At 43.1% G+C, this 15297-nt stretch overlaps 1 protein-coding gene across 2 annotated transcripts in view; it reads left to right on the top strand.

The window, feature by feature from the left end:
• The first annotated feature begins 6307 nt into the window (after positions 1-6307).
• Positions 6308-15297, top strand: part of ifrd1 (interferon-related developmental regulator 1) — a 29765-nt gene continuing 20775 nt past the window's right edge. The window contains exon 1 of one of the 2 annotated variants that reach the window (XM_078568085.1): positions 6308-6560. In XM_078568085.1, the coding sequence (XP_078424211.1) occupies positions 6521-6560 (40 nt within the window). In that variant the 5' untranslated portion in view covers positions 6308-6520. Of the gene's footprint in view, positions 6561-13532; positions 13579-15297 lie in introns of those variants that run through there. The other variant, XM_078568086.1, reaches the window with a different exon arrangement.

Genomic DNA, 15297 nt, shown 5'->3' with positions numbered 1-15297 from the left:
CCCCCACTAGGGCTATCTGTCCATTGCTCATTCTGCTTTCTACCCTTAATGTCACCATTAGCACATTTCTTAGCTAATATCACCACCATTAACACCTCTTTGTCCTTTTGTCTATGACATCTTTTGGCAATCTCCACCTATTACAGGCCCTCTATCCAGCTCTACCTGTCCCACCACCCCTTAAATCAGCTTATATTTTATCTTTTCTATTTTTCCTTAGTTCTGGTGAAGAGTCATACGGACTCGAAACGTTAACTGTGTTCCTCTCCGCAGATGCTGTCAGACCTGCTGAGTTTTTCCAGGTATTTTTGTTTTTGTTTCCCATTGATTCCAGTTTTGCTAGGGCTCCCTGTTGCCACACTTGATCAAATGCTGCCTTGATGTCAAGGTCAGTCACACTCACCTCAACTCTGGAATTCAGCTCTTTTGTCCATGTTTGAACCAAGGCTGTCATGAGGTCAGGAGTTGAGTGGCCCTGCTGGAACCCAAACTGAATGTCAGTGAGCAGGTTGTTGCTAAGCAAGTGCTGCTTGATAGCACTGTTGCATCACTTTACTGATGATTGAGAGTAGACTGATGGGGCGGTAATGGTCTCGGTTGGATTTGTCCTGTTTTTGTGTACAGGGCATGCCTGGGCATTTTCCACATTGCTGGTAGATGCCAGTGTTGTAGCTGTGCCAGAACAGCTTGGATTGGGGCGCGGCAAGTTCTAGAACACAAGTCCTCAGTACTATTGCCGGAATATTGTCAGGCCCCATAGCCTTTGCAGTATTCAGTGCCTTCTTGATATGTTGAGTGAATCGAATTGGCTGACGACTGGCATCTGTGATGCTGGGGACCTCAGGAAGAGGCCAAGATGGATCGTCCACTTGACACTCCTGGCTGAATATTGTTCCAAATGCATCTTTTGCACTGATGTCCTGGGCTCCCCCAACATTGGCGATGGGAATATTTGTGGAGCTTTCTCCTCCAGTGCATTGTTTAATTGTCCATCGCCATTTACGTTTGGGAGTGGCAGTACTGCTTAGATTTGATCCGTTAGTTGCAGAATCGCTTAGCTCTGCCAAATGCTTGCTGCTTCTGTGGTTTGGCACACAAGTAGCCCTATGTTGTAGCTTCACCAAGTTGGCACCTCATGTTTAGGTATGCCTGGTGCTGCTCCTGGCATTCCCTCTTGCACTCTTTATTGAACCAGGGTTGATCTCCTGGCTTGGTGCTAATGGTGGAGTGGGGGATATGCTGGGCCAAGAGGTTACAGATTGTGGTTAATTACAATTATGCTGCTGCTGCTGGCCCACAGCACCTTTTGTTTCCCAGTCTTGAATTGCTAGATCTGTTCAAAATCTATCTAATTTATTCTGGTGGCAGCGACACAACACAACGGAGGTTATCCTCAATGTGAAGATGGGACTTTGTCTCCACAAGGACTGTGCAGTTGTCACTCCTACCAATACTGTCATGGTTAGATGCATCTGTGACAGGCAGGTTGGTGAGGATGAGGTCAAGTATATTTTTCCTTCATGTTGGTTCCCTCATCACCTGCTGCAGACCCTGTCTTTCAGCTATGTCCTTTAGGACTCGACCGCCTCGGTCTGTAGTGGCGCTACCGAGCCACTCTTGGTGATGGACATTGAAGTCCCCACCCAAAGTATATTCTGCACCCTTGTCACCCTCGGTGCTTCCTCCAAGTGGCGTTAACATGGAAAAGTATTGATTCATCAGCTGAGGGGGGACAGTACGTGGTAATCAGCAGGAGGTTTACTTGCCCATGTTTGACCTGGTGTCATGAGACTTCATGGGATCAGGAGTTGGTGTTGAGGACTCTCAGGGCAACTCCCTCCCAACTGTATTCCACATCTCCACCAGATCTACTGGGTCTGTCCTGCCGGTGGGACAGGACATACCCATGGATGATGATGGTGGTGTCTGGGATATTATCTGTCACGTGTGAATCCGTGAGTATGACGATGTCAGGTTGTTGCTTGACTCGCCTATGAGACAGCTCTCCCAAATTTGACACAAGCCCCCATATGTTAGTAAGGAAGACTTTGCAGGGTAAACAGGGCTGAGTTCGCCGTTGTCATTTCTGGTGCCTTGGTTGATGTCGGGTGGTCCATAACTTGCTTTTTGAGGTTTGAGACAACTGAGTGGCTTGCTCAGTCATTTCAGAGGGCAGTTAAGACTCAGCCACATTGCTGTGGGTCTGGACCCACTGTAAGCCAGACCAGGTAAGGGCGGTAGATTTCTTTCCCTAAAGGAAATTAGTGAACCAGATGAGTTTTCACAACAATCACCAATGGCTTCCTGGTCTTCATTAGACTTTTAATTCCAGGGGCAGAATCTTCTGTTTGGCGTGCAGGGGCTCGCCCCCGCACGCCGATGCGTAAAATGGTGCACGGTGACATCGGCCGTGTGCCCCGACGATACCATGCATCGTTGTGATCTTCCGTTCGGCGGGCGCATAACTGTGTTGGCTGCGTGCCCCGCCAAACTGTCAAAGGCCTGTTAAGACCATTAATAAAACAATTAACCCAATTGAGAAAGCTGCCCGTCCAACCTTAAGGTTGGCTGCTGCCTTCCGAACTGTCAAAGGCATATTAAGGCCATGTAAATAACAATTAAAGCAATTAACAGGGCTGCCTGTCCAACCTTAAGTTGGCGGGCAGGTTGAGCGCTACCAGGTTCATGTCACGCTGGGCAGGTCTTAATTGACCCGCCCACATAAAACGGCGGTGCGCAGTCGATCGTGGGCAGTGATCAGCTCTGCACCTACCCGTGCCCGTTCTCGACCAGCCCACCTGACAGAGAGAAAATTCTCCCCCAGATTTTTATTCAATTCATATTCTTTGAACCTGTGTCCCCAAAGCATTATCCTGGGTCTCTGGATTACCAGTCTAGTGACAATACCGCTATGCCACTGTCTTTCCCCATCATATCTCACCAGTGGACCTCTGACTTTAACTCTGGACTCCCTCCTCTTGTTTCCTCTCTCTTCTCCATTTACTACCAGCATATATGTATTCTAATGATTGCTATGTAACCAGGCCTTTGTAACTTTAACTGAGTCCATTCGCATGCACATTTTGCCCGCCACTCCGGATGTGAGCCCATCACTTCTATTTCCACTTTTTCCTCCTAATCCTTTTTCACTTCTTTTCTCTTTACCACTCTTAAACCCCTCGCCACTGTCATCATGTCTTCTTTCATTTGTTGCCTCTTGACTACTCTGCCATCCCAAGTCCCTTCCCCAACTGTATAGCACATATCAACCTTTCTACTCTCCTGCTGCTGTCACAGGCTTGACTCCCTTTTATGTAAGCCTACAGCTTCCTCTATGCCTTGCTTGGCATCATCCTCTAAAGGGACCATTGAGGTGCTTATCACCAACTCCTTACAAGTAGCAACAGCAACTGACTCATTCTACTCTCTTGCCAACCTTACCATTCAGCCTCCAGCTGGGGGCTAATCTTGCCAATCTCCTACCTGTCCATCTCATCCCTCCCAGTGCTCACCCTTAGGACATTGGCAGAGGATTATTGTCCCTCTCAGAATCTCCTTCCATAGTGTACTTGCACTTGTAAACAAGGTCCTTGCCATTCTTGAGCTTTTTGTGGGTGATGACATCGACATCATAATCTTAAGAGAAACCTGGATAAGAGATAATGACTTATTCACCTAAATGAAGCCTCCATGCTAGTCTGTTCGCAACTTTGGCATCATATTTGATGCTGAGTTGAGCATCTGACCATAGTATCATAACATTGCTAAGGCTGCCTACTTTCACCTCCGTAACATGGCCTGACTTTGCCCCTGCCTCAGATCATCATCTGCTGAAACTCTCATCCATGCCTTTGTTAGCTCTAGACTTGACTATTCCAGTGCATTCCAGCCTGATCTCCCATCGTACTATCCTCCATAAACTTGAGGTCATCCGAAACTCTGCTGCCTGTGTCCTGACTTGCACCAAGTCCCATCACCCCTGTGCTCACTGACCTACTTGACTCCCGGTTAAGCAACATTTCAATTTTAAACTTCTCATCCTTGTTTTCAAATCCTTCCTATCCTTCTCTAGTTCTGTAATCTCCTCCAGTCCTGCAGCACTCCGTGATTTCTGCACTCCTTCAATTCTGATTTCTTGAGCATCCCCTATTTTAATCACTCCATCATTGGTGGCTGTACCTTTATCTGCCAGAGTCGTAAGCACTGGAATTCCCTCCCTGTCTTCCTTTTTGTTCCCCTTTTCAAGATTTTCCTTAAAACCTCCTTCTTTGATTAAGCCCTGCCCTAACATCTTCTTATGTATCACAGTGTCAAATTTTATTTTCTAATGCTCCTATGAAGTCCCTTGGGATATTTTGCTACATTAGAGGTGCTATGTAAACACCAGTTATTGTTATAGAAACTTGTGGCCTTCTTAAAATAGTTAACTCTTCATCCTTCAGCATTATCAATCTGGTATCCAAATGGGTTTCAGCACAGTAACTGATGTCTGATTGAAAGCTGGCTACAAACAGAGAGTACTGTACGTTGATTACTCTAGTCCAATTGTCCCTGTCTTCTAACCTAAATTTCCATGAAGATTGCAATTGGATTTGAAATACCATGAGAGATCAACAAGTATATAACGTGAGAATGGGTGTTTTTTTAAAAAAAATATTTTTGGGAAATAGTGTTCTTCTGAAAAGAAGGCTGTGTGTATACATGATTTATTTAAGCTGGGCAAGAGATTGATAGGATTCAAGTTGTCTGAGGGGTTTGAAACATGAAAAGAATAGAGGTGTTAAGTTTGAGGTACAAGTAAATAGGTTAGATCTAACATTTGCATTTTTCGATAAGTTGAGAGTTTGAATATCAAAAGGAAGTCAGAGGTGTAAATAAACATGTGTGCACCTTGCAGGATTCCATAGGGAAACAGTAGAGGGGATTTTATATATTATTGACCCGAAAGCAAAAACAAGGTAGAGACATAAAAGATTTTATATTTGGAAGGATATTGAGTTTCAAGAGGTGTGAGAACAATGGAACCTGAGATGAAAGGAGGAAAAAGGTATTTTAGAGTTACTGCGGAGAGCTTAGGATAGAGATGGCTGGAGATAGCTGGAGCTGTTTGAGCTGTTGAGATTGCTGGAGCTCTGGACTGGGAGAGGATGCCGTTTGAATCTGCCACCTCATCAAGCCAGAAAAGTCTTGGGCCGCAACAAGCAGTTTTATTCTGAAGTGGATTCCACCGCAGTGTGTATAAGGGTAAATGTCATGTGGTATGCCTTTACTGAAACTACAGCGGTTTGTCTTGTGTAATATTACTGGATTTCATAGCAGACATCTATAAGGGAGTGTTGCCTAGAAGGTGTTAACTTGTGGGTTTGACCCAAAGTAGAGAATTTTTTGGGAATGTTTTGTAAGACTAACGTTAATTGTGTAACTATAATCTTGTGTGCTTGTTTTCTTGTATTCTTGTTAATAAAACTTTTACTTTTAATTTTTAAAATCCCAAACATGTTACTGGACCTCTTACTGCTGAGATTGGAACACCTTCCCCTCATTTTCAGAATACAAAAAAAAAGGTATGGCCTGTAAGCCAAGTTTCCCTCTGGGATTTGGTTTGCGCAGCAATTAACACTGGCTGTGGTCATAACAATAAAAATATAAAAATGTAAGATGCGAAAAAATTACAAAAAAGAGGTCAGACGAAAACTGAATAAGTTTACTAGCCTGACGAAAAGAAGATGGCAGGTGAACTGGGAGAAAGAGTTCAGAAATTTGATTGTGTGAGCTACGTAGTGGCTAGAGCCTATAATCATGTCAAGGCATAACTGAAGGAAAATTGAGTGGGAAATGTGAAGAAAGAAATTTTCAAATATAACATTTGCCAAAGGTTGAAATAACAGTGCTAGAGTATACATAATATTTTTAAGTTATCAATACACATTCATTACCTTAATGTCTATATTGACACTTATTATGAACAGGTTTATTATGATTATGCCAAATACGGTTTTATAACATAGGATTTTCAAGTGTTGATTTGGGAATTGTACTTGGTAATTTCATTCACTTTTCATCCCCTTTTTTGGAAAGTCACCTATGGTCACCCCATGGAAAGGTCAATACAATGACACGTCTCTCTTTCTCCCCGGGATGGTGACTTTCCGCCAGCGTGTCACTTAGCAGCTGGTCCGCATTGATTGATTGCTCTCCGCTGATTGGCTGAGTGCGGACACCGCCCTTCGCGTTCCAAATGACGCGCAGCCGTTACGTCGCCGTGCGTCACGACTCATATAAAGGGCAAGGCGGGCAATCTGACGCTGACTCTGGTTAATGCAGAGATAAAATGAGTCGTTTTGGTTCGTCGTTATTTACCGGGATTATTTATTACTTTTTATTGCCGTTTGGTGATTCACATCTGGTTCCTGAAAGACGCTACAGTAAAAAGTGTTCTTCAATCGGCTGATCGGTGATATTAATCGAGTGATATTTAATAATCTGCGACGTGTCAATCCCGAGAGAGGGAGACAGGGAAATGCCGAAATCCAAGAAGCGGAACAACAAGGGAGGCGGAGGTGAGGAGATGGGGCGGGGCGGGGGGGGGGGGGGGGGGAGATGCGAGGGGGACTGAGCATGCGCAGCGCCGCACTCTTCTCTGGGAGTTGTAGTTTGTGTCTCGTGTATGGTCCACGGCCATCGCTGGGAGGGAGGGCGTGGTGGGACTACATCTCCCAGCCTACAATGCGGGCGACGAGCTTGGCTCACCGGCGGCGGGCTGGCTCCAGCTGGCGGCGGCCGCCGGGCGCTCATTGTACTATAGAGCGGCCACGTGTGCTGGTGCTAGGTCCCGGCGCTCAGCCCACGTTCACCGCCGGGGCCGGCCAGTGATCTGAAATTGGCCATCTTTGGAAATGGAAACGCTGAACTACACAGCGCAGTCGGTGGTGGAGAGGCAGCCCGGCCCCCTTTAGGCTTGGCGGACATTTCCAGTAACTCGGGCGCTGGTTGCTCTTCCTAGCAACGGCCCTGGTTTCCCTCACTCACCGGCATCGGTGCCTTACACTATTATTCTGCAACAGGTGGCTTAAAGCGTGGATTGCTGTCATTTGTGATGACCATTCTCCACCGCGGGAATGCCACAAATCTGAATTCTCCTACACCCCCTCAGATTGCAAGAGATGATTAGATTGACAGATTTGAAACGTGTCTTCTCTGGCTGGGTGGTGGTACACTTGCTTCAGAGCCAGGCGGTGGCCATTCTTAGGCTTTTGCAGCTAATCTAGTACACAGAGACACAGTACAGATTGAGTGCCATTGTTAGAATACCATATTTTGGTTGAAAATGTTAAACTTCTGATGTGACAAAAGCTTGCACTTATTTAGCACCTTTCACCACCAAGGACGTCCTGAAGCGCTTAACCGCCAATTTAATTACTTCTCCAAAGTGTGGCCTCTATTGCAAAGCGGGTAATGTGCCAGTAATTTATGTACAGTGCGGTCCCACAAACAGCAGAGAACTGGAGATAATTATTAAACCTTTTTTTAAAGCGTTGGTAGTTAAATAATAAATACTGGCCAGGAGATGGGAAATTCCCTGATGTACCAAGTAGTGCCAAAGCACCTTTTACAGACATTCAGGAGGATGACACTGTTTGGCATCTCATCTGAACTGAGACCTCTGTTGCAGCACTGTACTGGATTGTTTGTCTTGATTTTCTGCACAAAATATAGGACTAAACTCTCAAACTTTGGTCTACTGAGGCACAGCTAGCAACTACTATGTGGAAGATCTTGTAACAATAGGAGCGTTTTACTTGTGTCCTCAGCCAATGCCTTGTAAATGCAGGGCTTCAGAATGGATGATCTCCTTTTCCTTTTAAATGAGTAATAAGGTAAAAGCACTTTTCTGCCTCATCAATATAGGTAAGTAATCGGCAAACCAAATCAATTGCTGATTTTTATATAGACAACATCAGAATGCAGGTCAAAGTCAGGCTTAAATTTGTTCCAGCTATATTAATTACATAATGTGTTCAGTTCTTGGTGGCATCATGCCCAGGGAGGCATTTAAGACTTCTTAGCTGGTGCAAAGAACAATCACAAGACTGGTCCTTATGCCTGAAGACTCAGCTCTGTAAAAGGACCAGTGGAATGTAGCACTTTTAACTTTGACAGGTGGTGATTCACTACATGTGAAGGGAAAGTAAGTTTAGAACAATGCTTCCGTCTACACTGACAACAGGGTGAGAGACTAAGGGTTCAAATTGGTTAATGAAAAACTTTGGGATAACTTCCCAACATCATTCTCGTGATCAATGTGCAAAATGAAAATCTCATTCAAAATGAATGAGACACCAGCCCTGGAATAATTTGAGGAAAAAGGTGAATGTGTTTTTCTTTTGTGGGTGGCAGTGGGTGAGGGGGAGTTGCAGGTCCTTTCTGGGTGAATGATCTAACATAAGATGACTAGCTTTCCTGGCCTATATCATCTGTTATGTTGTGAGATAGGATATTTGAAAGAACATTCAACAGAATTACTGCTTTATGAAATCAAATAAACTATAAATTTACTGCATTGTAATTCAAAATTTATTTTTCACATCTTTTTTTCACCTTACTTTGCCTCAATGACTATTTTGAATCCTTTCTGGGATTTTGAGTTGTTTGCACCTTGTTGAAGTGGCTATCATGTGCCAGGCTCAAACATGCGCATTGTCACGTTAGATCAGAAGACTCAACTGCACTAAGCAGTACATGTGCATTTTGTAACAGATACATGTCACCTTATTTTCTTTCTATGAACAAAGGATGAAGCCTAAAAGATAACTAGTCCATAGTGTTGAACAGCATAGCCAAGTAGTATAGAATGCAAGTTAGAGAATCATAACCAAAACTCTGTAGGGCTCCAGTCAGACTACATCTTACATTGTCATGTTCTTGTTGCCAAGTCAATGAGGCTGATCACTACTGGCACACTAATGAGGAAAGGTAGGAGAAACTTGTGTTTTTAGTCTGGAAAGGAGGCATCTGATCAGTGGTTGTTCAATCCTATGTAATATAGGTGAGGCAGTATACCCCTGAGGCCCTCAGCACTACAGATGGCAGTTTTCAGCAATTGGTTCCCTCCACATATCAAGAAATAACTGAAGGCATTGGATACTGCAAAGGCTATGGGCCCTGACAATCGTAGTGAACACTTGTTCTCCAGAACTAGCCATAGCCATGCCCCAGCTAAGCTGTTCCAGTACAGCTACAACCCTGGCATCTACCTGGTAATGTGGAAAATGTATGTACTGTCCCCAAAAAAGCAGGACAAATCCAACCTGGCCCATCAGTGTATTCTCCATCAGCAAAGTGATTGAAGGAATAGTTATCAGTGCTATCACGTGGCACTTGCTGTTTGCTGATGCTCTGTTTGGGATCCACCAGGGCCACTCAAATCCTGTTCTTATTATAGCCTTGGACAAAAGAGCTGAAAAGGTGAGTGTGACTACCCTTGACATCAAGGCAGCATTTGACTGAGTGACATCAAGAGCCCTAGCAAAATTTGAGTCAGTAAGAATTGGGGTGGGGGTTACAGTGGTACTCCATTTGCTGGTGTCATACCCAGCACAAAGGAGGTCAATCACCTTAGTCCCAGGGTATCACTGCAGGAGTTCCTCAGAGTAGTGTTTTAGGCCCAATCATCTTCAGCTGCTTTATCAATGATCTTCTGTATCATAAGGTCAGGCGTGGGGATGCTTGCTGATGATTGCAGTGTTCAGCACCACTTGTGACTCCGCAGATACTGAAGCAGTTCCTATCCATGTGCAGAAAGACCTGAACAACATTCAGGCTTTGGCTGATAGATGGCAAATCACAACTGCCAGGCAATGACCATCTCCAATCCAGCAATTTCCCATTCATTGGCATTACCATCTCTGAATTATCCCACTATCAACATCCTGGGTGGGGTTACCATGGGCCAGCCATGTTTTAAAAAAAAAACTGGCTACAAAAGCAGGTCAGAGGCTGAGAATTCTGGAGAGTAACTTGCTCACCTGACTCCCAAAGCCTGTCCACCATCTGGGGCACAAGTCAGGAGGGTGATGGAATACTCTATGCTTGCCTGGATGAGTGCAGCTCCAGCAACACTTTAAGCTTGACACCATCCAGGACAAAGCAACCTGTTTGATTGGCACCCAACCTACCACCTTCAACACTCACTCCCTCCACCACCAATGCAAAGTGGCAGCAGTGTACCATCTACAAGATGCACTGCAGCAACTCACCAAAGCTCCTACGATCGCATGTTCTAAACTCTTGAACTCTACCACCTTGAAGGACATGGGCAGCAGATGCATGAGAATACCGCCACCTGCAAGTTTCCCCCTACAAGCCACACACCATCCTGACTTGGAACTGTATTGCTGTTCCTTCACTGTTGCTGGGTCAGAATACCGGAACTCCCTGCCTAACAGCTCACCACCACCTGCTCAAAGGCAATTGGGGTTGGAATAAATGCTGGCCTAGCCAGTGATGCCCACATCCTGTGAAAGAATTTTTTAAAAATGGAAAAAGCTAACTGAATTAAGATTAGTACAAGATGACAGATTTGTTCCAGCATATGTTAAGTTCATCATTAAAACTTTCTGATCAATGCATGGAATAGTACTGGAGGTGTTTTGCTCAATTACTCCATTTTAACATTTGTTTCAAAATTGACTTCCAAGATTTTTCTGGGTGGATGAGCAAAGATGAACCAAATAGTTTTCTTCACTTGTACTTATGTTAAGAGACAGAAAAATTAGATATGTGCAGTGAAGGAGGAAGTATGAAAATACAGATGTAATTTTCAACTTGGCAGCCTAAAACCAATGCAGTGGGGTGTTCATTGTATAACTTGGATGGTTTTTGTAATGGGTGCCTGATTGGCACTGCCAGTTTTGTGCTCTTGGCAGTAGGTTGAAAATTGTCCCATGAAGTTTAACATTAATTAGCCTTCCTGGTTTTGTAACTTACTGCCTTGAGCAGTTTCACAGATGTTGTGCTCCCATTACTTTTGAGTGCATTCTGGTGTATGCAAAATGTTAGCTTCCTTCTAACTTGTATTAATGTCCAGGATCTTCTGCTCTTTATAATTCTGCCCCACTGGGCAATGCCTTTTTTCAGTTAGCCACTGTGGGGGAAATACTACATTAATTGGTGCCCTACTTTTGAATTACTAGCTTCTCCTGTTGGAGATAATTTTTGTAAATTGTAAGTTATCCCTTTTTTTGGGGGGTTATGGACTAGTAAAACACCAGTTTTTCCTGCACTTACTTCAAACTTCACCCACCATTTCCATTTAAATAGGGTCTAGCAATGGAAAATTATTGTACATGTCATTAAGATAATCAAACACATGCTTGCTTAACTTGAAAATACAAGCAAATGTAAAAGCTTTGTGTGAGATTATGATTGGGCAACACTGGATATTGTCAATTATTGACGATGAAAATCTGATTCAATGACACATGAACATTTAGTTTGGCTAGTCTATTAGGGTTATATTTTGTTCTGTCCTTGAAGGATGTTTGTCGTATTTTGTCCAGGTGGTGTTTGATTAAATCCACTGGCATTCAGTCAGCTGAGATCCAAATAGTCCTGAATTGTTCGAAGTCTGATTCTGTTTTTGATTATCAAAAATAGAACATGAAAAATGCTGGAGTGGAGTAGGGTTTTGGGGGTGAGGTAAGTTGCTGTTTGAGAGGATAAATGAGATGATGGCTGATCTGTATTCTATCTCCCATTTGTCTTGGTTCTATATCCATTAATATCCTTGGCAAGCAAAAATGTTACAAAGTTTCCTTTTCAAATCCAATGTTGAATTTGATTTGTATTGTGATCATTGTTCCCTGACAGATTATTAAACTTTTATCCAAGCCTGCCTCATTATTCATTACCGAAATATCTTTAGTGGATTTGAGAAATTCACTACCTTGTGCCACACCATGTTCTGATACAGCTAATGCCATGAACTTGCATCTTGTCTCAATATGACCCATTGTGTGGGAGGCCTGTATGTGACACTTTGATTATATTAGTACAGCTATACTGTATGTTGCAGAGGTATTTCCCTGTTTGACTTTGTAGATTATATTTGCTATTGGGCTGATTTTGGATGAGGAAAAATCTCTTTACAATTATTGTAAGGGTACTTGGTGACATTTCAGCAATTTTTTTTCCTGTTTACTAAGTTGCCATAAAAGAAATGGCATGCAAGATCTAAAACTCTGATCAGCTCCAGTTTCTTTATTCTGATGTGTAGTGATAATGTAGGTTTAAGGAAGTGTTTCCCATAAAAGGGAGAGATTGCAGTGACAACTTGTGTTTGTCCTGAACTAATGGTGCCAAAAGTCTCAATGGCTGGGTTGTGTAGAGAGTAATGTTGACAGGTAATGGTCAGTGTCAATACCCATCTGAAACTGACTACACAATGTCAGGTCTGTACAGATTAGCATGAAAATCCTGAACTTGTGATCTGCCACTTAATTCTCCGTCACTGGCTGTGCTGTGACCCACCACCCCCAGAGCCAGCAATTATTGAAATCAGCAAGAACTTCAACTTGTCTGCTCCCATGTTGCTGTTCGAAACCCCAGAAGGTTGCATCTGGTTCACTTAATTATTAAAAACTCAGTTACATCTGTGATTAATGACATTTGACAAATGGCTGAACTGGTCCTGAAAAAGTAGACTACTAAATGATAAATTGAAAACATTTAGTTGAAGAAATCTTTCAGAATATTTTAGCTTCTGTCTTCACCCTGTTTTGATTTCATGGTTGAAACGTAGAAAAAAGCAGGAGTAGGTCATTTGGTCCTTCAAGCCTGCTCTGCCATACTCCTGCTCTCTCCCCAAACCCTTTGCCTTTATAGAGTCTAGAAATCTATTTCCTCATCTATTCAGTGGCTCCGTGGAAAATCCTTCAATGTGATTGGCTGCTTGGACAGCTTGATGACATCAGTGGGTTTCATGCTGGGAGTTCTGTGATCAAGAATGCTGTGATCAGTTTCAGTATCCCTGAAATGCTCACTAGAATGAACATTAGATCTCAAGTCTTGGTTTGGACACATCCTTGAGTTGCTGCTGCAAACTGGACCAATCATGACTCATACTGAGGGGACGTGTAATATTTGTGGGTCAATGGGTCTGCTGTTAGCATAAATGCTGAGATCCCACTTGGGTCCCAACTCCTCCTGGCAGCTGAGGTAAAATATTGGTTCCTAAGATGATCTTGCTGCTTTTGGCCAATGGGTATCATAGTTTAAGCTTGGTTTGCCATTAATAGTTGCTTATTTTCTGCTCGAATGGGCAATAAGTGCTGGCCTTGTCAGTGACGCATCCTATCAAGATTCTTTAAAAAGTAATCGCCAGTCAGCATATTTTTTGGGCTGTAATGGTCTATCATAACCCTGCAGATTATGCAGCAAAATGTGTGGAAAGGTGATAGTGTTGATCACCCTCACTCAATGCCTTATCTCAAAAATGCAAGTGATAAAAACACTTGCTGCACTAAGTAAATTACTTTGGCAAGAATTCGTGAATGCCTGGCAGCTGACTTGCTGTTTGTGGTAAGGGAGTAAAATGTTTTATATTTTCAGGAGGCATTTTGGTTTGGCAGAAACACTAACCTGCAGAATGTGGTTGTATATGGAAAATAACTACCTTTGATTTGAAATGTAAATAACCACCTGTGAATGGTTAATTTAAATAATTTGTTTTTGGTGTGAACAGAACATATTGTACAATAATGCCAGCACTGCAAATTTTGTGTGCAGCTAGCTTTATTAAAGTTGTAACTCCAAAGTAATTATGCTGGAGTTTTTCTGCAATGTTGGCTCTCCCCGGACCTTGTGAAAGATGATGCAAATATTTTACTTTTGCTACTCTCGGATTATATTTTGCAAGGACTTGACCTCTTTACAACGTGATGCTAGAAATGTATTGTAGGTCATAATGGTCAGAATTTTGCCATAAGGAAGGTTGTGCAGAGTAGGAGCATGTGCATTGTGCCATTGAGTGGGTGTATAAATAAATGCTGTTCGCTAAGTTCTGGATACTGATGCTATGATTGGTAATAAGCACTTGGCCATGGGCTATTTGAGTAAAGACAAAACCTCATGATCTCCCAGGATTACTGTTGTGGCGCTGTAAGTTTGAGGATAGCATTGTTGGAAATGTGACTCTTCTCAGCTAATGTTGGTGTTATTAGAGAGGTTCACTGTCATCAAAAATAATGGATTAGGCAAACTTGAAATTTGGGCAAAGGTGTGCTGTTTCAGTACTGGTTGTGCCACCTTTGCATGGCTTCTGGCTTAATTTGGGTAGTTAAAAGTTACACTGCACTCGATCATTTCTATTCTTAGGTTATCAGTATCGCTTTGAACTAAGAGTGGCCGGGTTTCTTGAAGCAACAACAGTTCAGCTCCACAAGATCCAACAGCTGTTGAGCTTCTTGTTCTACTTCTGATGAGGAAACATCTCATTCATATTGCAGTGTGCTGCTCCTTTGTTTTTCACTAATCTGTGCTATATTCATGTGGAGTGGAATAAAGGGAGATGATGGCCTAGTGGTCTCCTTTTTAAGACATGAGAATTTTTTCTTGAGGGCTGTTAGTCCATGGAATTGTCTTCCCCAGAAAGCAATAGCGACTGGGTCATTGAATTTATTCAAGGCCGAGTTAGATTCCTGATAGACAAGGGAGTTGAGGGTTACGGGTGAGGTGGGTGAGCAAACAAGAAAATGGAGTTGAGACCACAACCAGATCATCAATGATAGCAAATAACAGAGCAGGCTCAAAGGGCTGAATGGCATACTCTTCCTAAGTCCTATGCTCCTAGTGGTAATGTCGCTGGACTAGTAATACAATAGCCCAGACTAATACTCTGGGAACATGGTTTCAAATCCCACTGTGACAGCTGGTGTAATTTAACTACTTCAATTAATAAATCTGAAATCTAAAGAAGGAAATCTGCTGGCCTCCAGGTCCATAGCATTGTGGTTAACTATTAAATGATCTCTGAAATGGCAGCTCAAGCCCAATTAGGGATGGGCAACAAGATGCCCATTACCCATGAAAGGATGAAAAAGCTATGGCAGCATAGACATGCTGTTGCCTGAGGAGCAAGAAACAGTAGTGGTGAATAGTTGGTTGGTTTAACAAAAGCTATATAGCGGGGTTTCTTAATGTGGATTCTAGGACCACTACTTCCCTCGTATGTTAATGACTTGTACTTGGGTGCACAGGTCACCTGCAAGTTTTGAAATTTTACCAATTTGGGAGTATTTT

This window comes from Cetorhinus maximus, chromosome 22, assembly GCF_964194155.1.
Source record: "Cetorhinus maximus chromosome 22, sCetMax3.hap1.1, whole genome shotgun sequence".
Taxonomy (NCBI): Eukaryota; Metazoa; Chordata; class Chondrichthyes; order Lamniformes; family Cetorhinidae; genus Cetorhinus; species Cetorhinus maximus.
This window is presented reverse-complemented; position numbering and strand designations above follow the sequence as displayed.